Raw genomic sequence first — 24,506 nt, forward strand, 5'->3', positions numbered from 1 at the left:
CAGAATTCAGAATAGCCTTCAAACTGTGGTTTGTTGTGACAGGTACTAGCCCTTTTTGTGCTGTCTTTATTGCAAAGAATGGTCTCTTTAACTATTTATATTATATAGATATATATAACTATATATTTAACTATATATAAAACATTGAGTTAATGGGTGTGTTTTATCCCTGGTAACAACCTACAACTGTACACATATGTTTCCTCTAGAATAAGGTACTGTGTCTTACTTGGTAAGAACAGCTTTATCACTATAGTCCCAATGAGGTATTTTACTATGGGAGCGAGCTGCTTCTGAAGGTATTCTGTCACAGAGTAGTTGGCTAATCACAGAATCTATTACTTAATTCTGTTTCAGACTCCTGAGGGGTTTAGTGATTACAAGAAAACAGTCAAGACATAGATTTAGTTCTTCATTCAGAAATTATGATACAGTATTCAAAAGTAGAAGTGCTGCTACATCTATTTGGCAGTGTGCTCTGATCATTAAAAGAAAAAATGCTTATGGGGAGGGAGCATGCTCTGTGCTTTTTTTATGCTTACTGACATGGGGAATGTCTTTTAGCATTAGTTATCCATTAACAAACTCTGGAGTTTAAATTTATGCTTGCAGACTTTTAGTAACAAGCCCAGCAACCTTTCTCAAGTACCTGCAAACACTGTTTTTCAGAGCATTGGTGAATTCTGCCTTGATTTCCACCCCCACCCCCAACCCCCCCCCCCTTCTTTCCCCCTGTGCAATATAATATAATTTGAGTTTTTAGCTGGGCACACCATAGATACACAGCTCCATATTAGTAGGATTTGGGGGCAGAAGTGCTGCGACATGTTTGTTCAACAGGTAGATTTTATAAGACCAATTTGTTCTGTGTGCTGTAGAATTATTTTTTACTCTAATTTACTTTGGGAGTCGGGTTAGATTTTTACTTGGGGTGACTTTTTTAATACTCAGAAGACTCAACACTGTGACAACTGAGTTTTATTTATTTAAATGACAGTTATGAATCAGTTAAAAACTCTTTTTCTTGTTGCAGTGTGAACTTGGCAATTTCCCACAAGTAAGTAGGGTGGAGGAGAGCCAATACTTGGTTTTGAGGAGTATATTTATCGTTTTAGAAACTCTTATTCAGTAGATGGCACTCTTCCCTTTGTGTCAAAACTGAACAGTTGGTGCTGGGGTCACTTGTATTTTGTAATACGTGTTCTGGATAAAATTGGAAGTCATGGCTAGAACTGCTCTGATGTTTTCTCAAGTCTTTTTGGCTTTTTTTAGTTAATAAAATGCTTGGCTCTTCTGTCCTCAGTAATTTTATTTTCCACTGTTGCTTTTAGATTAAGGAATACAGCATTCATCCTCACCTTTTGAGTTGTTTAGTAATGTTGATGACTGTCTGGGGCATATATGTGGACCTCAGTGAACTGAAATTAATGATGTATTGTAACAAATACACCTTGAAAGGCTTTTAATAGATCATCTGCTTCTTTCTCTGTCTTCTACATCACAGTGTGCAATTAATGCATTTTCAATTTTAAAGACTTTTACTATTTTCAAGGGTGAAAAAACTTGAAATACAAGACATTTCTGGAACATCATGTGATTCAAGAAGCTTAATCTAAGAACATTATCTTTAATTCTTTGTCTTATAAACATTTACATTTGAAGTTGAAATACTGAGTAGATGTTAGCCCTTTTGTATTCATGCAGAGGATAAATTTTGCTTTTTAAGGTTTTCCAGGTATAATGTGGGTTTTTCTTGTTTTTATTTTTTTCCTGGAACATGCCTTTCTTTTCCTCAGCGGGTCTTTCTTGGACAAAGTCATTGTGTTGTTGAACAGCATGTTAAGCTGTCAAGCAGTGGGCTTGTTTCAGTTGCTTTTGAAAGTTCTGCTAGGTATTGGTTGCCTTTTGCTGTGAAACCAGGAGTGTGCTAGCATTGCAGTCAGGTCTTTCTTGAGAATTAAATGGACACATAAAAAAATTTAAATAATTACTGTTGCTTTTATTATTACCACATCAGAAGATTTATTCAAGATCAGTTTTTTTTAAAAAAAGGTGTTTTCAGGTTTTTATTCTAGAGCTATCCAGATTTACACTCTGTTTTCTTATCAATATCTAACTAGAAGCTGCCTTATTTGAGCTAATATTGTCTAAGCAAACTTTTGAATCATTTCATTGTAAGAAAATAACACCGATAGTTACATTGAAATGTTATTTGAGTGATCTATTTGTTCTAAGTTGGGAAATGGTGATTGCCACAAGTAATGATCAGCTAGCCTTTGCACACGGAGCGGAACATAGATACAGAGCACAAGACATGGAAATAAAATTTCTTAACAGCCATTTGAATAAAACAAGCAGGTATAACCTACAGTTAGTAGGCTTAGCTGTTTATCTTCAGGATATAACTTAAAAATCAGCTGAAGTAATATTCATGGACTATTTTTTTTTTTCCAAATCATAAAAGCATTTAAGATTAATTTAAAAAATTGGAATCTATTTCTGTGACGGAGATGGTTTGTAATAAATTTGATACATTTTGTAGATGTTGTTTTTTTAATCTTCATGCAGCACTAACAAGCATTTAGAAGACTCTTGCTGCAGTTGTTTAGATTTTTTTTTTTCTTTTAATCTTCATTACAGCTATTCTCTTGGCCTCATTTGTTGCAGGATATTCACAACCCAAGAAAACCCGTAAGAATTCCTGGGAGCATAATAAAAGTGAAAGTAGATAATAAAAGTTCAATCAAGTAATGAATTGAGAGATTTCTTAAAGAGCACTGTTCCCTCTTAAGACTTCTTGCAAAGTATTCTAATTCTGGTTTGTACTGGAGCTGAGAGAGGTAGTTTATGTGCGTTGTATGATAGTGAGTGGGTATCTCGGTCATTTGTATTTGCAAACTCCCTATCATTAAGTTGCATTCTCTGTTTCAAAAAATCCAGTCTTGCTTCAACTATGCATTTATTCAGGTTAATTAAATAATTCCTCAGTTGCTTTAAATTGCATATGTCATTTGTGGTGTATCTGCAGATTTGTATACAGTTTCATTCTCTTGGTGTGAAGCAGTAGTTGCCAGTTTTGCTGAGAAATGCATTCCCTGTACTCCTTGTCAAAATACAAAGCAAGACTGTGGCTCCAGGTTATACTTATTTTTGGGACAGAAATTATTTAAAAGATTACCACCTGTATTCCCAAACAATACCCTCTTTCTTTCCCAGCTCCTGCAAGAATTTAACACTTCAGCTGTAGGAGGGAAAACAAATTCTATCTTCAAAAGCTTTTGTGTACTGTAGCTGAGCTAATATAATTTGTCATGCTATTTTTTAGTTGCATTATGTAATTTCATCCCTGCTACTCGTTTTTTTGTATTTGACATAGTATTGCAACTCTTAAGACTGTTCTTGATTTTGGGGGCAGGTAAAGTTGTTGGTCTCTGTCACTACTCAGATAGATAGGACTTCTTCCAACTTTTTTAAGAATGTTTCTGCAGATACATCAAAAATTATATCTGAAAATAGTTTATGCTGTTAACTAGCAGGGCCCTTTGCTGGGGTGCAATAGAAGCATCCAGACTGAGCAGAGAAATGTGGAATTTAGGATTTCAAAGTTTATCAAAGCATTTAAAAAGATTTTTACAGCTTACTTCCCCCCTCCCATCTCCTCAGCTGCACTCTGGCATGAGAAAGTTATTTGGATATTGTAAGGAATTAGTGATACAGGAGAAACTTGCAGGAATATTTCACAACATATCTTAAATGTTAATAAAAAAATAACTGATTGTTAGATACAGAAGTGTTGGCAGGAGAGCTAGTATCAAAAAAGCCACAGCACTGAAGTTTGGTGCTGCAGTGTGGTAATTTTTTCTTTGAAATTTCTGCAAAGACAGGAAATGGAGGCAACAAACATGAGTGGGTGGGACTCTGAGGTTAGAGCTGTTAATAAAATAATTGAAACGAACCTTTGCTGATAAACACTGCAGCTGTTTATCATGGTAATAAGGTATTATTTCTGAAAGATCAGACCCTATCCACAGTAAAAGGTGAGTTTTCTTAACATTGCATTTTTTTTATAGGGAAGAAGGTGATGCTTTTCTCATTTTAGAGCTATGCTCGTTTGTGGCATAGATTGAGGAAGTTTTCAAAAATGCAGTTATAAACTATGACTTAAGCTACAATGCAGTGGGTTTTTTCTGAAGCAGTCAAAAATGTAGTTTCTGGAAAAACTTTTTTCCCCTCTATATATTTTTGTTTCTCTCTTTGTAATTTAATTTGTTTTATACAGGCAAGGATAGTGCCCTTTCACTGTTGTTGAGCATTTAACAAAAAAAAAACAAACCACCAACTTTCCTATACTTCACTTGTTGCTTTTTCACTGAAGGTAAATAAGGTTCAATAGCTGCCTTTACTTGTCTGTCAGAAAATACCATATCTGCAGTCCTGTATTTACCTAATTTAGCTTTGGATATATTATGTTCCCCTGCATTTTTCCCTCAGCCTGTTCTTTGGTTAGTAGAATCTACCTCTTGGCAGAGCTGACTCTTGGTGCTAATCTGGCTGCAAGTGTGCTCTCAGCAAAATCTAGCTAACGATAGCTTTGATTAATAAAAGAATAATGAACGGAAAGCATTAGACATGCATTTCAGTTCTGCTGGTTTCTTGTTGTTTTACCTGTTCACAACTGCTCAAATTTGCTATGTTTGTGAAGAAAAATATCTAAGTGGTTTGAGTTGCTCACATTTGAAGCATATTACAGAAATTGAAATGTTAGTTTAATTGACATGATAGCAAGCTAATTACTTTTTGAATCAAATTAATACTGCTTAAATACCGTGAAACATGCTAAGAATGGATGTGTTTTTCCTCAGGAATTAAATAACTGATATTTTACCTGTTTTCAAATATCAATATACTATTAGATATTTTTTTCTCAGGTGGAATAAAACCTGAACAAGTAGTATTTAGAATAGCCCATCTCACTTAAGTGTCTGAAATTTGGCAGCTGTTATTCAGTAAGTCTTTAGAGCAGCAAAGCAGCATGCAATACATGTTCAGAACTGCTTGGGGGTGTAAAAACAAAAATAAACCCTTCACAGATTACCACTCCTTTAGTATCAAACACTGTTGACATCAATAGGACTTAAATATTTCTGCATGTGAAGATAGATTATTCAATATGATGCTTGGTTGGTTACTGTTGTAGACTTTTTTGATAATTCAAGGACAGTCTCCTTAAGGTGGTGGCTTGCATTGAGTTTTAAGTTCCGTGAGAAGCAAAAATGTATTAGCAACTAAGGTTCTCATTTTCAGAAGGTTGTAATTTGTGTGCGGGTAGTTCCTTAATTTCTCAAAGTTCCTTCTTTCTGGACTTGCACTTTCAGTAAATCAGTAAGGTGATAACAGTGAAGATAAAGAACAGTTACAATGTGTCCCAAGAACAGCAAGGGCAGAAGTTATTTTGTGATATAGGTGTATGGAGCTGGGGAAACAAATGAAGGAGTTATACCGATACAATAATACATTGTCACCTCATTGTGCAAAGCTGCAGAGTAGAGAAGTGTGTAGTGATAGAATATAAAGGCAAATGGGAATGAAATTATCATGGCACAAAAGACTGATGAAATTGAGGTATCACTGGAACAAGAAAGGGTTGGGTAATGATAGAGGAGAAATTTGAACTATATAGCGCCATCTAAGTAGTAGAAGTAAGGTGAAAACCCGGTAACACAAAATACACAGTACAATTAAGGATTGTTTAAAAGAATTTTTGCCGTTGGCTATAGAATTTTTGGTTGAAAACAGCAAATGGCAAAAGTCAGGGTATGTTCAGTCGTGGCATGACTGAACCATCCAATGTGATGCTAAGAAAAAAGCAACCACAGTTCTTGGATGATTCATTTGATGATTTCCAGTATAAAAGGGAAATATAGTATTTCATGAGAGAGTGCAAGTATGGTCTCATTTGTGCTTAAGAAATAGGTGAAAGAAACAGCAGAAGGGGATTGTAGGTATCCTGGGATGACTGGAGAATGAGAAGAAAAAGTTTCCTCAATATTGAAAAAGGGCAACAAGTAGAAAATACAACTCCTCTTGTATAAAACCACTGGTGATAATGACCTTTAACCTGAAGGACGTTTCTGGCACAAAACCACATGAAGGTTGGTTACCCACAAAGAAGTTTAAATAGGATGTTTGCACCCGCCTTATATGTGACAAAACATGTTCTGGAAGAAAGCATGTCACCTTGATGGAAATCCCTGATGAGTAAACAAAACTCAATAGCTCTGTTGCCATGTTGATGATTACTCTACTTTCAGTTCTTCAAAAGTCTTTGGGAGTTTTTTGGGGCTGATGATACCACTGCTTTATTTTCCTGAGATGGCTAAATAGTTGTGTTACTTAGAAGTTTTTTGCTTGTTGCGTTTTTGTTTTTTTTTTTGTTTGGAGCTTCCCCCCCCCCCCCCCATTTTTAAGTTCAGACCTCTCAATGACTGTTCTGTTTGAGTCAGAGTCTCTTTGAGGCATTAGAAATGCCTGGTGAAGTTTAGTGGGTTCCTCTTCCATCTTGCCTGTCTCCCTCCCAGCCAACAGTATTTTATGACTGTATTTAATTGATGTTCTTGTACAAAGTACAGAAAATGAAGTACAATATATTGAGAAAACATAGAACCGCCCATGTAAATATAGTTTTGCGTTGTTACATTTCATTTCTTCTATATAATTTAGTTTCCTATGATAGAACATCAGATAGAACATATTTGTACCTCATAATTTTTGGTTACTTATTTTACTTTCTTATTCTAGATCCCCCAGTAAACCCTTGGCACGGAAATTAATGAGTGGGATGGACTGGGAAGTAGTGAGTAGGAACTCACTGTCTGATGATAGGTTGGAAACACAGAGCCTGCCATCACGGTCTCCACCTGGAACCCCAAATCAGTAAGTAGCATTGAATCTTCTCTCCCTAGAAGTAGCTGTCTACCTGTAATGTGAGTGACCTACTTGTGTAATAAAAGGATTAGTGCATTATGGAGACAAATAACTTCACAAATTATGTGCTGTGTGGTTCTCTGGAACATTTAGCTCCAGTTAAGAGAAACTATTTGGGAGTGAATTTTACGTGCTTCTCAGTCAACCTATAAAAAGTGTAAGATGTAGCACGCTACCCTAAATTTGAGAGCTTGAGTTTTCTCAAGCACAGTTAAAACTAAATTATTCATTTGGCTAAGAAAAAAAGCCTGATAATAAAATCTGTGTGATATTTTAGAAATAATTTATTCTAGTTAATACCACTTCTTTAAAACATTGGGGAAAATTACTTAATCAGAAATCCTTGCAGGTATATTCTCGTCAATTTTTCTGCATTTCCTTTCAAAGCTTACTCTTTTCACATGATACAGCTTTCTGTTTTATGTTTATAGTTAGTGAAAAATCATTCCTAATTTCTTTTGGAAAAAAACCAATTTTCTCAGTGTGCTGAAACTGGCTTAAGAATTGTTATTATCCAATTTTGTATTGCATAAACCAGAAGGTTTTAAGATTCTTTGGCATTGCAGCATATTATTCAAAAGTCTGTTGTTGTAAATATCTGTAGCACTTAAATATCTTTGTAAAAATTGTGTAATAATGATGCTTATAGCATAACATAACTTATGCATGCATGCTTCAAAGCATTTTAAGAAAGATGCCTACGTCACTATGCTAGGTTTCAAATGGGAAAATTTTGGGTCACAGAAATGGTAAGACTCTCAGTGCAAAGCTTATGATTCTTCTAGGAGAAGATGCAGGGGATAAAATGTTCATCTTAAGGAATTCAAGTTAAGGTCTACCATGAACAGAGCCAGGATTTTTCTTCTTGGGGATTCATTTTTCTTCTCATTGACTGGACTGTCAGTCCAGTAGACTGTTCATTGGACCATAATGCTTTCAGGCTTCTTTAATTAATAAAAAAAAAAGGAAGAAAGAAAAATATTAGCCATATAGTGTTTATTAAAATAATTTTTGAACACTTTTTAAAAGAAAATTATGACATATAGCATGTTGATCTGACAACATTATTGTTTCAGTGATTTTTGAAACCTTAAATTACTTAATAAAAATATGTATATGAACATATGCTGGCACTGAGAGAAAAAAATTATTTTAGCATTCCTTTGTAGTGGTGTAAGGAATGTAGATCAATAATAATATTATTTTCACATTGCACTGCTGTGCTTTCCCTCTTAGTCGCAACTCTGCCTTCACTCAAGAAGGAGCCCGGTTACGACCCTCATCAGTTGGACATTTAGTGGACCATGTAGTTCACACTTCGCCAAGTGAAGTATTTGTAAATCACAGATCTCCATCTTCCACGCAGGCTAATAGCATCATATTGGAATCATCGCCGTAAGTTCTGTTGGTCATTATTACTATATGGTAGCATACAGGGCTTCTGAAGATAAGTCAGGAATCTTCACCATTAAGTGTTAGATGTTTGGGTCAGGGAGAGCCAGAAAATCTAATAAAAAGGTAGCTGTTGTTTAGGGAGTATTACTATAGGTCTTATTGAAAATTAGATGATCCAGAAGTAAAGACCTATATCTGACACATTCCTGGTGCAGGATTACAATACCTTCCCCACCCACCCGCCCAAAATGTGGGTTTGCTGTAATGTGACCATCTGTGTCTGGATGTGGAAGCGAAAGTTGTTGGTTTTTTTTTAATAGAACGGAAGTACGTTGTTTTGTGATTAAAAAGTTTTTAATTCCTGTGAGTTTGGAAGTTTTGCTTTTTGTCAAGGCACTGAAGTATGACTGAGGTTTACAAATTACTTAGTGAAAATACTTTTCTAGCACCACAGCATTCTGAGGTTCCTAGTACGTTTTTATATATTGTTATAGGGTATATCTTTATTTTTTTAAGATAGTACTTTCAGGCTTTTTTTCTGTTATGCTGAATAATCGTGATGCTGTAAGTTTACTGTGCTATGGTCAGCAAAATAAAAACTATTATTGTGTATTAAGTCCAGAAGGATGACAAACAAAAAAAGTTGAGTTATTAAAAGATTTGAAATACTCAATAACTTGTGGTCAGAGTACAGATTAATTGGGGGGGAAAAAGGTGCACAACATAACACCTTGTTAACAGTGCTGCTGTACCTTCTTATATGTAGCTATATATGTAATGCTAAACTTGCCCTCATAATTTTGTGTAATCTTTGTTAGCAGGGAAATCGTTCAAATGGTTTCAAAACCATTCGAGAACTACTAAATAGCACAAACATAATTACATGTTTACAAACAAATTGTGTGTCTCAGAAAAAATTACTCTGGGAAGGTATTTGAACACAATTTTAAAACTTTGCTTGGACTGTACATTCAGTTTTCACAACTGTGTGATTTTGGGGAGGGAAATAGAATACAAAATTTTTAAAGTTTTGTGAAATAACACAAGATACTTTTTATGATAGGGTACAATAGTTATAATTTGCCCATCAGCTAGTTATTTAGCTTTCAGAGTTATAAAACATTAATTTGGCCTAATAATATAAAGTCCCCTTTTTTGGTGGGCTTTTTTTAACCTATTCATATAGCAAGGGAGTCTCAAAACTGGAACACTTGTGAATCTTTTCTCATATTAGACTTTTGCTGTACAAAGGCCACACAGGGTCAGGTTCCTTCTGTTGCAAGGCTCCAACTGAAGTCAGTTATGAGAAACACTTACTGACTAGTAGAGGGATACAGTGAAGTAAGCACAGTTCTTAAATATTCTATTTTATTCATATGCCTTTAAGTTGTAAAAGATGTTCCTAAGTGTTCTTGGGATTTGTTTATTTAATACCTGATTTCTGGTGTATGTTACCATAGAAATGAGTCTGAAAAAGAGAGGAAGTGGTTTTGTAAATTAGTTATGCAACTATGGCTGTTCTTTTTCATGATTTTGCACTTTTTATGCCCTAGCAGAAAAACTATTGCTCTTCCATCACTACATTTTGGGTTTTGTTTTTGTTTTTTCCCTTGTTGGAAGCTTAGAAGTGGAATTTAATCTCCCAGTCTAGATATCTAGTATAAGATATTTTTAAGAATGAGGATGTTGGCTGTCAAAAATACATGAACCCCATTAGGGTCTTCTGAAAGGTCCAGGTGATGTTGTTGATTGGAGATTTGAGATTTATGAAAGAAAGTAGTAGTCATGAAGTTAATATTAGCAATATAATTTAAAATTATACTCTTCTAGAGTTTAAAAAGTTATTTCCTAAACAGTTTGACCTTTTAGAGTGAAAAGATTTGAGTAGTCCATCTGCTAATTTGTTGGGAATTTTTATTTACTGATCAAATTTACATATGTAAGAAAGTCAGATGGGTTTAGTGGTCTCTTTGAGTTTGGAGTCAACATAGCAAAAGAAATTAGTTTCAGTGCAGTTTAGAATGATATTACAACTTAGCCCATACCACCTTTAATTCCACATTTTTTTTCTTCATCAGCATGTGCTATTCAAAACTAAATTGAGAGATTTCTGCTTGTAGTTCCCTGAGATTATTATAACCTTAAATTCCAAAAGCACATGATATGTGTTTAGTTTAATAAATTTAGGGGGGTGTGTATGAAACTTTTGCTTAATATATTAAAAGGTCAGGCCGGATATCTGTAACAAAAATACCCAAAGCTTGTCAGTGCCAGGGTTTGTGTGTTATTTTATTATTATGTAAATTGCTGAATGCAGTAACAGAGAGCTGCTTTGCCTGCAAAATAGGCTGCTTTCACTGCCATTGTCTAAGCATTCATAAGGAAATTCAAAGCTGACTGGGCAAATATAAAGCAATGAAGTTTTTGCCCAAGGCTTGATTGTTAGTTCTCACAATTCATTATGCTAATATATTACAGTACTTGCATTGCTGCTTCTAAAATGCTCATTTAAGTAACTTTTCAAGTCTTTTCTATAAGTTTGTATGTTTGGTAGGAATTTATTTGTGTTTGTTGACATGTATGTACAGACATCTAGTCAAACATAAGATCCCATCTTTTACTTTTATTGGAGTGACTTTTTTTGTGTCTCTAATGTTTTCTGTTCCTTTTTTATTCAGTTTAAAGCTCTCAGGAGTAATTGTTTGCAGGAAAATACATAACTATTTTTCCCTTCACTTAAAAGGCTAAATAATCTGTGCTGGCCAGACCTGAATGAACAAATACATAAGCAGTTAAAAAGCTCTGGGTGACCTTTGTAAATCAATGTCTAAATAATTTATAGCTGCCCTAAAAATTCATTTTGCAAATGTTGGCAATCATCACATTTTTCTCTTTCTCCACAAAAATGAATTTAGAAAAGCTGCTTATCCTGAAAAATAAAATAAAAGGATGATATGCTCTTGCATTGAAAAGTGTTAAGAAATACTGTTTCTATTCCCTAGTATGTTTTGAACATGAGATTCTTCAGACATCAGATACTGAATAATTAGTACTTTTTGTTTTAACACTGCATGAAAAAAAAATTTTCTGAAAGTTGAAATTAAGCAAAAACATACAGAAAAAAATGTTATTAGGATCTTTTCAAATGTACCGTTTCATACATTGACAAAAAAAAATTGTCAATATTTTGTTTTCCAAGAAAATTGACAAAACTTTTTAAAACCAAATGGAAAACGTGTGGTTTTTTGAAGTGTTCCATTTCCCATTCAGTGTTCATGCTTTTTGAAAGAGGTTCATCCTTTATTTGAAATCACTGTAGACGACTGTGATCTGATTTCTTTGTTTGTATTTGAAAACATGTATCTGAGATCTGCCTTACTTCAATTGCATAGAAACAAATTATACAGTATGGAATTTGATGCGTGCCTTAGGTTTTCCAACTTGCAGCAACTTGAAATGTTATGTTGTCTCATAATGAGAGTCTTACCCTGCTAACAGTTTACTGTGGCTAGACCAATTAAATACAGTAGGACTACTCACGTGGTTTTACCTGTGCTTTTTAGAGGGTTGTTATGCTATGAGTTACTGCTACATCTTGGTGATAACAAAAGGGGCAGTGTCTTCTTTCTGGCTTCTGGGAGTGTACTTCCCTCCCCTTGTGGTGGTCGACCCTGTAATGAATCAGTTCACCTTGTTGAACCAGCAGAGAGCTACCTGGGCTTGTCCAAAGAGTCAGTGTATCTTTGCTTGCTTGGTAAACTGCTTTAGCCAAGGGAGGAGCATTGGAGTGCTTCAAGTAAAGGGGCCATGGGTGTGGGTGAAAGAAAGAAGCGAGGCACCCATTTTTAGTGGTAGTGTTATCTTCAGATTTAGCTGTAACCTGTAACTTCATTCTTGGTGGTTTTTGGCTTTGCCACTAGTATCAGCGGGCTGTTGTCATAAGTCGTTAAATTACTTAATAATACCTTTTAAAGTGGCTCATGGGGAGGAAGGCATGTATCTTTGCTGGTATTTAGAAACTGACATTCAAACTAGAGCTAATGGGAACTATGTGCTGCTAACTGCCCTTTTTGGCCTCTAAAAATGTTGTTCTTAATTCTTAAATATAAAGCCATATAATGAAAGATGAGTCATGTATTTATGTAATACAAATTATACAGTTACACTTTTATTCCAAAAGGACTAGTAAAAATTATCCATATTATACATAAACAAAGAGAACATTTTTATTAATCTACAGTAGAGTGCCTGCAGATCTAAAACAGAAATAGAACTTTCTGCTATTTAATCTTCAGTAATGGCATTATAACTCAGCTAAAAAAATGCAGGTGACTAATGCCATTTTTACAAATGTTTCAAAACTGCGCATGTTTCAAAAGGGAATATGTTCAAGATGGGGGGGATATCAAAACTCTCTTGAAATGTACACATATACTTTTAAATTGAAAAATTAAAATTTAACACCATAATCTCCAATGGGCTTTTCAAATAAATGCAGGGGGACAGTTAAGTTGTCTTCAACTTGCACTCCTCCTATTTTTAGATCAGAAGCCAAAAACTAGTGTGGGAGCACTTTATTATGCTGCTTGGGTCTGTTTTTAAGATTTAAATTGCAGACATTAATTTCAGATGCAAACTAATTGATTTTCTGAGGAAAAGATGTTAAGTGACAACTATTTTAGAAATAATTTTTTAGCAAGAGTGCAGAGCATAAGTACAGTGAATTTTATAATATTCCAATATAAAGTGGGTTAAGAGTGCTAAAACCATTTAAAGAAAAAAGTAATGTGTAAAAGGTGAACTTACTGGTTCTGTGTACAGTTGCTTGTCAAGAAAAAAGAAGCAACATGTCCAAACATACGCTTCCAATATATTCCATCACAGTAAATTTTTGAGATTCTAAAAATACATACAGATATTCATCTGTCAAACTCTTGAGTTTCTTCTAGTATTTTCAGTGTATTTCGAACTCTGAAAGAACTGTCAATGTCTCATGATCGTTCCACTTTGTACTTCTATTTTGGTATTTAGATCTCAAGAGACTCCTATAGATGGGCAGCCTCCTGCATTACCACCCAAACAATTTAAAAAGAACAGTTGGAACCAAATTCATCATTCACACTCACAGCAAGAACTGGATAACCATATTAATGAAACATTTGATGTTCCTGCATCACCTGAAAAATCCACAGTAAGTTTTTGCATCCCGTTTAACCATTCTGCTTTTTATTGGAATGATAGTCCTACTTTTCATGAGCTTGGTTCTGAAGCATTTCACAGAGTTGTTGTGTTTATGCATACATTGCCGCATTTCCACTACACATACTGTCTCTTTGCTAGTTCCCATTATTTTTTCTACCTGCTGGAGTAGTCCTTTGTCAGTTGTCATCAAATGACTACATTGGGATGGATACCCAAACATTTTGAACATTAGCTTTTCAGCACATGCAGAAATTTCTAACTAACCTCTTCTTTGAGAAATCATTTACCATCAATTTTAAAGAAGACATTGCAGACACTACCACTGGTGTTTAATCTAGTTTTTATCAAAAAGCTGAAACTACAAGCGCCTACCAGCTTCTAGAGCAGTTTTGTCAGGAGAAGCTTCCTGAATTTGTGGTTGCATTTCTCATCAGAATTTCCAAGAAAGAGACTCTACCAAGACCTGTGACAATGAATGTAAAAATCTGAGCAGAAGTTCTTTTTCCACACTTAAGCATGTGCTAGATGAGTAATCTAGTCAGTTGATTATTGTCTGACTGAGGTGAGATCTCACCGACCATTTTTGTGATTGTTGTCCTTCCAGAAGTTTTCAAATGGTTCTTAGTTTTATACTGATGTGGGAAAAGTAACATTTTGCAGGATGGGAAAACTGTTTAACATCCAGATGTAGCAAATACTGTATAAACAGTTTTGCCAGCCTCAGACATTAAAAATTATGAGTCAGCTCCCAAAATTGATATTTTAGAAATGCCTTTGGTTTATTTTTATTTGCATTCTGAACTCTAAGCCTAGGGTGTTCTCTCAGGCCTCGTTACAAAATTAAGATTCCCATAAAAACCATATTTAATTTCGTAGCTGGGGTTTTAATAAAACATGCGGCAGTGAAACTTGTAAATTTATGAGCATTTTGGGTATGTTGTAAAAAATTTTGCTTTAATTAAATAACGAAACAGAATTTTTAACAGCTTTGTCTTCTGTCAGTGCTTACCTGAGTCATATTAAAGTACTGTTCTGTTTTGAAAGATAACACTACTTTATTCATCAAGTTTTTCTGCTCTGTATTCAGTTATCTTTACCAAATTGACAAAAATAACTTTCAGTTGTTTTTTTAACTCCTTTTAGTTCTGCAAAACCAACACAGCTGTGTGAGAATGAGATTCTTTTTTCTCTGCATTATCAGTGTGATTGTTTGCTGTGGTCCAATGGTTCACATTTATGCAGAATACAGCAGTACACTGTTGTAATTGAAGATCTAATGTGGTCTGCTGATGGCTTTTTATTTGGGGTATTAGAGAAGAAGGAACATAGCATGACTCTGAAATTTTGTGAAACAGTAAATTTAGGATTTGGAATATGTTTTTTTTCAAAGTTGCTTTTCTGACCAGAATGCACTTTCGGATTCCTGCGCTGCTAAATTCTTTTCTGCTGCTCCATCTTAAATATTTTAAGGAAAACCCCTCACCATTTTGACTCCATTTAGCTATTCAATTTCCTTCATCTACTGTACGTATGGAGAGTCTATTTAGAAAGGTAGTAGGACAGGTATGGGAATGACAACTTTTTACTCCATCTGCAATCCTTAAGTATCCAGTCTGAGTATGTCCAAAAGTATTTGAAAACAGGTGTGGCCAGGAGTCCCCTCAGTCAAACAGGTTAATGATGATATACAGTGCTCCTTCACGTTTTTCATTAAAAATTGCTGCTCAAAATAGCCTCTTAAAGCAGGAAATTATTATTCCCTTATTGTCTGTGTATGCAATGGCACAAAAGTTGCCAAATGCTGCAGGTGAGCACTTGGTTGTTGTTCATTTGGCCCAGGAACCTGAGTCTGGTCTCCGGTGCCAGTGAACATAGGTTAAAATGATTCGCATATGATTAGGCTTCCTAAGCGCCCTTCCTTCTCATTAACGTATCTTACACTGTTACTTTCCTCTCCTTCCCCAAATTTTTCATCTTTTCATTACTGTGAATGTGTTCAGGGGCGTTTGTTTTGTTTTAACCAAGAGCTTAAAACACCTGGAATTGAGTTAACTTTTTATGAGCCAAGTTGAGTAGACTTACCTATTGAACCTGCAGGTTTTGAACTTTCTTACATATAGAAATGTTTGCTTTAATAAGTTTTTTTTGTTTTCTTCCTTTCTGAATATAAGTCTAATGCTTTGGCTGTAATTGGCAACATTGAAAACTTCCTTGAAACAAATTTCTTTAATAATACTTCGCATCCTTACCATAGAAACTATAGAAATACCAGCTGATGTTCAGTCTGTGAAATAAATATTGATGGGAACAAACTAAAAATCACTTCAGTGACACTAAGTTGATTTTTCCAGATTAAAAAGTATTTAGTATTCCCCAGTTTATTGGTAGTTCCTTTAACAGTGGTGTTGTGATCTGAATGAAATCAGAAAGAAAGCAGCTAAAATTGTCAGAGCTTGATCACTGTAGAGCATGTGTCACACCTCATACTCCACTACATTGGAAATGGAATAGGGGATATGGAACAAACATTTTGTTGCCAAACTTGTCCTTGCTTACTACTGTCATATTGCTGTTAATAGAATCAAAAGTATACCTTCAATTACTTTATTTTTTATCATACTACATTCTTACTGCAGACGTTTCACTGCGGTCTTAATTAAAAAAAAAAATTAAGGAGTTTCCATTTAGTAAACTGTTTTTCTTAAGACTGCTTGAAGCCAATTAGTCTTTTCTAATACTGTTTCTTACTTTGAGCTTGCTTTGACAGAGCACACTTTTAACTTAGTTATGTCCAAGACTTTTAAATGTACAATTTTTCCCTTCTATGCAAAACTCAAGATGTTTGCACTATTACTTGAAGTTTTCTCAAGTGTACAGGAGCAATTACTTGATGAGGAAACTGCAAAATTATTACGTATAATATCCTCAAAGTCTATCTATGAACAAAATGTACGTTAATACAATATAATTTTTGTTTACTAGCCCAATGGTGGTGTCCCCCATGACAATCTTGTTATGATCAGAATGAAACCAGATGAAAACGGAAGGTTTGGCTTCAATGTAAAGGTAACAGTACATCTCTTCCCTTCATGTCTATTAAGATTATTTTCTGACATTTGTGATTTATTACTAATTTAATTTTTTTTAAAGGGTGGATACGATCAGAAGATGCCAGTAATAGTGTCCAGGGTAGCTCCAGGAACCCCTGTAAGTTATCAAAAAACCAAACTTGGTAGCAATATCTACGTATCTTGAAATATGTATTCAAAACTGTAAATTATTTCATAGTCGCCTATGAAAATTAGTTTGTGCTATATCATTATCATAACAAAGCAAATTATGCGCAGTAAGAATTTGATGAGGCTACATAACATATTTTTAAAAGTTCTTCAATCCTCGAAAATATTTTTTTCTTACTGAAACAATGTTTAATTCCTGAAAATTACAGGGAGTTATAGATGTTCAGTTGTTCAGTATGTACAGTTTCTTGAGCTGTGTCATCCTAAAAATACATTTACTTTATTTACTTTATTAATTTTTTTAAATAATAGGTATTCATATAATTTCACATAAATTATATATTGAAAGAGTCTTTTAGTATGTTAAAAATAACTAAAATACCAAATCTCTCTTATTTTAGTGACAGATGTAGCTGAGTAAAGCCAAGATTTAGATTAAAATCAGACATCATGAATCATTCATCAGGTCTGATTGTCTGTTGTTACTGGTGTTTAGTGACTATCAAAAGTGTCTTCAAACTAGGCACAATATTTTGTCACTTGATTGCCAAAAATACTGACCTGGTATTCAGCTGACTGGAGTCAGTTCTGTTTATACCTTTTAGAGTAGACTGAACCGTTTATTTGCTAACATTTAAGAAGTACAGCTTTCTTTTTTTTTTCTCTTTGCAATTTGAAAATATTAAAATGTTTGCCAAGACCATTGTTCTTGTCCCTGTTAATTATTATCTCTGAAATATTTAGTAACATAAATAATTTTGGCTGAATATTTTAAACACCCACTCTCTAAGGAGAAGATATTTGGTGGTGGCATGTGCTCTTTTTTTTCTGCAACAATGTTTAGACTATGATTATAATTTTTATTAACTTATTCCTCTCTCTGGGAGTACTGGGATTTGTGCATTGTCTTTGGTCCTCATCTTACTCTTGTCATTACAGTTGCGCTATTTCACACCTGAAGCATTTAAGTCTGTGAAATTGATTTGGACAAAGCTTTGCCATGTTACTCCCTTCCCTTCAAAGATAAGAACATCCTGCTTTTTAATTACCTATACAAAATGTGATTTAAACAGAGGAGCTTTCTACTTCAACTAGAGGAGTGGAGTAACAGCTGCCGAAAGACATGTTACAATGACAGTCACCTCCCAGCTGCAAATTGATTTGTTCATGTGAATGGCACTGTCTTATGTACTGTGTAACACTTTAAATTTAGCATTTGAATATAATGCAGCAACCATAGCAACTAGGCTGTTAGGGTTTAAGTCCCTGAGTATAGTTATTTTAAGTTGCTATTTTAAGGTGAGAAATTGGAAATGGCTCGTTTTACAGATTGATTGATTGATTGATTTTTCACCTTGCAGGCTGATCTCTGTGTCCCTCGTTTGAATGAAGGGGACCAGGTTGTACTGATTAATGGCAGGGATATAGCAGAACATACCCATGATCAAGTTGTTATGTTTATTAAAGCTAGCTGTGAGAGACACTCAGGGGAACTTGTGCTCCTAGTTCGACCCAATGGTGAGTGATTTGTACATAAAAATAAAAAAAATAAATAAATCCACACCTTGCTTTCATTTTCTAACCTCCATTTTGTGTCCTGAGATGGAATGCTTAACATCTTTGTAATAAGAAAGAACTCCTTCCTTGAAAAGAAATTGCAACAACACAATGTATTGTATAAACCTTGATCGATCCCATACTCTAAGGAGTTGTGCATAACTAAGTGTTGAAAATTAATAGGAAAGTCAAAGATCAAATATTTATAACAGAGAGCTAATTTAAATTTTGTTCTCACTCTCATTGATAAAAATGTCCAGAAAGTTGTATGGATATTGAATGCATTTTCTGAGGTTGCTGTTATTCCTTTAAGGAAAATAAAAACCAAACACAGACAAATAAAAAACCCTCTCCAAACACCCAGTGTTTGGATGACTTTGGATGTCGATATATGCAAAATCCTTCCTTATGTTTTTAAAACAACCCAGAACGACTGGTAACATTTCTACTTGAGGAGGCTTAATAGAAGAAAGTGCTAAAAATGCAGTCTAAATAACAGCTTGGGCAATATATTCATGAAATGCACTGTTGGAGCATTGCCAGCAGATGGTCACTGGACTTAATTCTGCTGCACATCCTAATTATGATACAGTTGCAGATGAAAAAGCAAAATGAAAAATAATGATGTTTAATCAGAATAATTGAAATTGCTTTAGGAGAGTACCTCAACCACCTCATGAACAATTTTTCCTTTATTCACTTACTTGCACTCCCTACTTGTGCTCTCATTCGGTGTGTAAGTTCTCTTGCAGCTTTTGTGTGCTTACTTTCTTTTTCAGATAAAATTGTTAGCTTTGTTTAGAAATTTACTAAAACAGTTACCCATTGTGTGTTGATTATCTTTGTATTCTGGATAAAAACATTTGACTTGTGGAAGTGAGGAATTGCCAGTTTCCTCCTTCATGGTCATGGGATATCATTTAAAAACAGGCTCTCAAACACCGTATGTCTCCGTTAAGTATACTAGAAGATGCATATTATTTTTCAGTTTATTTATAGACAGGGCACACATAACAGCATTGATAGCATATAGACATATTAATGCTATTTTCTCAGGTGGTCTGCACATATTGCCCTAATTACTGAAGCCTAAAATCAGTTCAAAGTGAACTAAAAGTAAAAATGTAAATGCAACTATAATGACTTCAGAGGCATGATGTGAGAATCTGAGGTTAGGGAGTTACAGCAGACAAGGTAGGTTATAACATGAGTTTTGATCAAAATTTTAGCAGTCAGTGATGTGCTTTCACTTAAAATTACTATTAAACCAAAATAAAATAGTTTTGCCATAGGTTATAATGATCAGTAGAGGCTACTTGCCCTTGCTGATGGGGACTAAAATCAGTGTGTTAATAAATGTGGATTTTTCTACAGGAGAATCACTTACCTTTTTTGCTGTTTTAAATAAATGACTTAGAGCTAACTTTACTTGACAAGCATCATATTCAGTCAGAGCATTCATGCCTTTATTTGTTATAGCTGTCTATGATGTTGTGGAAGAGAAGCTGGAGAGCGAGCCTGACTTCCAGTACATCCCTGAGAAATCTCCACTTGATGGTGTCCATCAAGATGATAATGCTCTGAGGGAATCCATGATTCAGCTAGCAGAAGGGCTTATCACTGGGACTGTTTTGGCTCAGTTTGATGTGAGTACTGTGTTGCCTGTAGCTGTGAGCAAGTTCCAAGTCTTTGGGGATAGTAATTATTTTAAGCAGAGCAGATTTCAGTTAAAGTTCAGTAGAGTCAGCATCTATTAGCAAAACAGTTGTCTTACACTCTCAAAAGAAAAATAACAAAAAAAATCCAATCCTGTATTTTATGTCCAAACTTATGGCATAGAATAATCCTAATAATAGTTTTTAGTGTTGTTTGTTATAAATAGCTTTATTGATTACTTACAGCTTTTTGTAGTTATCAGGGACGTATGCTAATAAAATACTTTTATAGAGATGAAGACTGAAAAATGTATATCAAGATATGTGTTCTGTACTGGGACCTTCATTCCATATCGAAGTTACTGTAGAAACTGAATGACAGCTGAGCTGTCACCAATTTATGGACAATCTCAATGGGGGAAGGTAAAGTTACCAATGGAAAATACAACCCTAATCTTAAGGGTTACAACCCCTATCTTCAGGGTTAACGTACAAATGTCTTTTATAAATAGTCGATTTTTTTATGACATTTCAAGACAACAGTGTGCTTCCTGTGGAGTCCTAAGCTGCTGATAGCTATAGTCTTTCTTTAGCGCTAGCTTGTGCCTGGATGATATTCCATCTTTAATGCATGAGATCAAGTGACTTAAAACAGGAAGCAGTAGGTTTGTAGAACACAGCGGTGTGAATTCTGTGAATTCCTCACCAAATGGAGATCTAGCATTATGTATTACAACATATATTTATAAAATATATTTATATACTATTCTTTAAAAACTTTGGTAAAATTTACTTTAATATATAGAAAGAAAAGATTTTCTCAAAGTGATTTAAAATCCCTTCTTAACCATACATTTTTAGTCTCCCAAACAGGTTCAATGTTTAAAAATTTTTAAAGTGCTTTTTATTGAACCTGGATTATTTCACTGATACTGTTTGCAGCACAAGGGTTGTGGCAGCGCGTGGCTAAGGCACGAGAGGGCGGGAACCTCTCAAAGGAGATTTTGTGCTGGAAAAGCATGAGGTAGCCCAGGATTTGCCCTACAGTTATTGAAATACAGAAGGACATAGAATCATAAAATGGTTTGGGTTGGAAGGGACCTGAAAGATCATCTAGTTCCAACCCCCCTTCCACTAGACCAGGTTGCACTTTAAAGCTCTGTCTAAAAAGAAAAAAAAGTGCAACAACTGCAATGTAGGTAGATGCCTATATGTACACAACACAATCTGCTTGCCCCAAATGACTGTGTGGAATGTCAGTATCAGTCAATTCCTGTACCAGTATACAATACTGACTTTTCTCTAATAAGATCAGTGGTCTTATGGAAGCTTGAAATGTAATGTTCAGTTTGTCTTTAAACAAATTGTGATGACGTCTTGATTATTTTCAGTGATCCCACAGCATAACTAAATTTGTAGTGCTTTCTTTTGAAAAGCATTTTTGTGTGTGTTGAAGCTACCATTGCTCAGTAGTTTATGTTCTAAAAAGTGCCTCTAGACAAATAATATACTAACGGGTCTTTTGCATCTATTATGATCTGACCATTGGTTTTGTCTTTTAGCAATTGTATAGGAAAAAGCCTGGAATGACAATGTCTTGTGCCAGATTACCTCAAAACATTTCCAAAAATAGATACAGAGACATTTCGCCTTGTAAGTATGTGCGTTTGTATATGTGTTCTAGAAGTATTTACTGTAGTTAGTAAATAAGTAACATCTTTCTAAATTTTTTTTCAGATGATGCTACACGGGTTATTTTAAAAAGTAATGAAGATTACATCAATGCAAATTATATAAATGTGAGTAGTATTTTTCAAAAGAGCTTCTGACATTAAGTAATTTTGCAGTTTTTCAATGGCTGATAAACCTGTAGTCAGATGATTTGAAATTTACTGTAGATCTACTTATTTGCTAATGCTTTGTGACAGATATTTTTGTAAATGAAACCTAAGAAAAAGAAAGAAGACTAAGAGAAGCTATCCCTCTACCAGAAGAATTAATTCTTCTTTTCTGATTACTAATGTGACAGTAGTGTTCAACATCGATAAAGCTTTATCCGGCAGCACTTTCTTTTACATCTTTTTTCTTTTTTCTTTTCATTGTTAGTAACAACAAAATTACAGCTACTTACTTTTCCTCTCAGGAAAAAAAAACAGAGATGAAATTAAATTCCAAGATCAGTATTTTAAACGCTGGTGTCAGAAACCCAAAGAGCATGAAATGTTTGAATTATTTGCCAATTTATTTGCCATTATTTGGTCTATAATTTCTTTTTTCAACCATTGATCTTGGTTATGGCAACTACGTAACTGTTAGTTAATACATGAAGTGTACTTAGATCTTTGTAACAATTTTGCAGGTGGAACACTTTGAAGAATTTTTAACTGTGCCAATCCATATTTACTAACTTATAATAAATAGAATTAATATAGTTGATGCTTTTTAATGTGCTAGTTACTAAACACTAGATGTCTGATCTCTGACTCACGTTTACTGTAAGAATTAAAATAATGATTTTGTCTTCTCTTAGATGGAAATCCCTTCTTCCACAATAATAAACCAGTACATTGCTTGTCAAGGTCCATTACCGAACACTTGTCCTGATTTTTGGCAGATGACTTGGGAACAAGGCTCATCTATGGTTGTAATGTTAACGACTCAAGTTGAACGAGGCAGAGTAAGTAGAAGATTTCCTTAAATACTACTTGCATAATGTTCTAAAAATCTGTTGGTGATTAGCCTTTAAAAGATTAGAGGAATATACTATTATGACATACAAGATGACAAGGGGTAATAGTTTGAAACCAAAAAAGGGTAGATTTAGACTAGATATAAGGAAGAAATTTTTTACAATGAGGGTGGTGAAACATTGGAACAGGTTGCCCAGAGAGGTGGTAGATGCCCCATCCCTGGAAACATTCAAGGTCAAGTTGGATGGGGCTCTGAGCAACCTGATCTAGATGAAGATGTCCCTGCTCATTGCAGGGGGGTTGGACTAGATGACCTTTAAAGCTCCCTTCCAACCCAAACTATTCTGTGATTTTATGACTTTTTTTCATAAGGGCAGTGCATTCCTAGTACTGCTGCAATGATGACTCTTACATTTTAAACCTTCTGATATTGTTAAACTTTGTTCAGTTCTGAAATACATTGAAGACTTCACGTATTTCTTAAAATATTTTTAGGATTCTTTGATTCTTTACTGTAAAGTAAAAAGCAAATAGAATTTACCTTTGTAGCATTTTTCTCTAAACTTTAAATGAAAGAACTCCAAGAAGTTTCATCAGTTTTTGTAGATATTTCTTTGATATGTAGAAAAAGTATTTTTTTAAGGCAGCCTAACACAGCTTTGTAGTGTTAAGATCCCATGCCTGGATGGCTGTCTTTAAGAGAATCCTTGATAAGCTTGAAATCTAAACTTTTTCATTAAATGTTCTTCTGTGGCTACAAACATTTATTTAATCATATGAAAGAATCATTGTCCTTTAAGTTGTTTCCATACAAAAATGTGTAAAAATAGAGTACTAGTAATAAAGTAATTAGAGTTCTAAATTACTGAAAATAATTTTGTATGGTGCTGTAAAAGGCCTCAGGTGTACTTTGTGGTTTGTTTGGTTTTGGTTTTGGGGTTTTTTTTAAGGTATAGTTTCTCCTTAACAGCTTTGTTTATTATGCAGCTTTGTCCTTTGGAGACAGCCAAAACAATAAAATCTGGTCATATACACAGTGTAATTCCAGTGTTACTGGGTTTATAGTCTGGAGCATTCACAGTAGCACTGGCTGGTTGAATGTGTGGACAGAAATGATAGTCTGGAATAATAGTGTAGTGGAATTTCTCCACATTCAGGATTTCTTTTGAAGATGGATTTATAGTAGGTTGTGGGTGCTCTGATCAACTCAGACTGTAGTTCAGCTATACGGCTGTACGTATTCTAACTTTTTAATAACCATATATTTGCTGGAAGGTCAGGCCTCTAAATATAATTAAAATAATTGAAGGGGAGTTGCAGCATTTTTAAACCATTTTCCAGTGACTCAATGTTAGCATGATGTTGCCTGCTGCCAAATAAACATGATTAGAGGGAATTTCAGTACAAGTGCCCTTTTAATTTGAGTTTTCTTTGCAGATCTGCTAAGAACAGACTTGCAATAGCAGTTCTCTGAGGTTCCCCCACCCTTTCAATAATGATATTTGTGGAGTTCTTTGGAGAGCTGCTTAATAATGAAATAAAAGGACTTATCTGTCTTATACCCATAGGCAGACTCCCTGCTCTAAAGCTGATCATGAGGCTACTGACATCACTATCCCACTGCATGCCGGGATGTCTCAGTGGAGCAGGAAGTCTGCAAATCTGGCTGCTCTTAAAGAATCGCCAGGTGGGTTGGAAAAACAAAAGTACACTTGAGCTGAAATGACCTCTGTAATTAGGCGTTTAAGCAAGATATCTGAAAATCTTGGTGTTTGAACTTCTCA

The 24,506-nt window shown here is 34.6% G+C and overlaps 1 protein-coding gene across 4 annotated transcripts in view; it reads left to right on the plus strand.

Moving 5' to 3' along the window:
* PTPN4 (protein tyrosine phosphatase non-receptor type 4) overlaps positions 1-24,506 on the plus strand; it is a 120,753-nt gene that overhangs the window by 81,949 nt on the left and 14,298 nt on the right. For 2 of the 4 annotated variants that reach the window (XM_075028738.1, XM_075028736.1), the window contains 11 exons: positions 4-42; positions 6,799-6,933; positions 8,221-8,379; positions 13,411-13,570; positions 16,564-16,647; positions 16,732-16,788; positions 18,182-18,338; positions 19,857-20,023; positions 21,595-21,685; positions 21,770-21,831; positions 22,563-22,709. In XM_075028738.1, coding sequence (XP_074884839.1) covers positions 4-42; positions 6,799-6,933; positions 8,221-8,379; positions 13,411-13,570; positions 16,564-16,647; positions 16,732-16,788; positions 18,182-18,338; positions 19,857-20,023; positions 21,595-21,685; positions 21,770-21,831; positions 22,563-22,709 — 1,258 coding nt within the window. Of the gene's footprint in view, positions 1-3; positions 43-6,798; positions 6,934-8,220; positions 8,380-13,410; positions 13,571-16,563; positions 16,648-16,731; positions 16,789-18,181; positions 18,339-19,856; positions 20,024-21,594; positions 21,686-21,769; positions 21,832-22,562; positions 22,710-24,290; positions 24,410-24,506 lie in introns of all 4 variants that reach the window. The other 2 variants (XR_012650503.1, XM_075028737.1) reach the window with 2 other exon arrangements.

Source organism: Buteo buteo, chromosome 5 (genome assembly GCF_964188355.1).
Source record: "Buteo buteo chromosome 5, bButBut1.hap1.1, whole genome shotgun sequence".
NCBI lineage: Eukaryota > Metazoa > Chordata > Aves > Accipitriformes > Accipitridae > Buteo > Buteo buteo.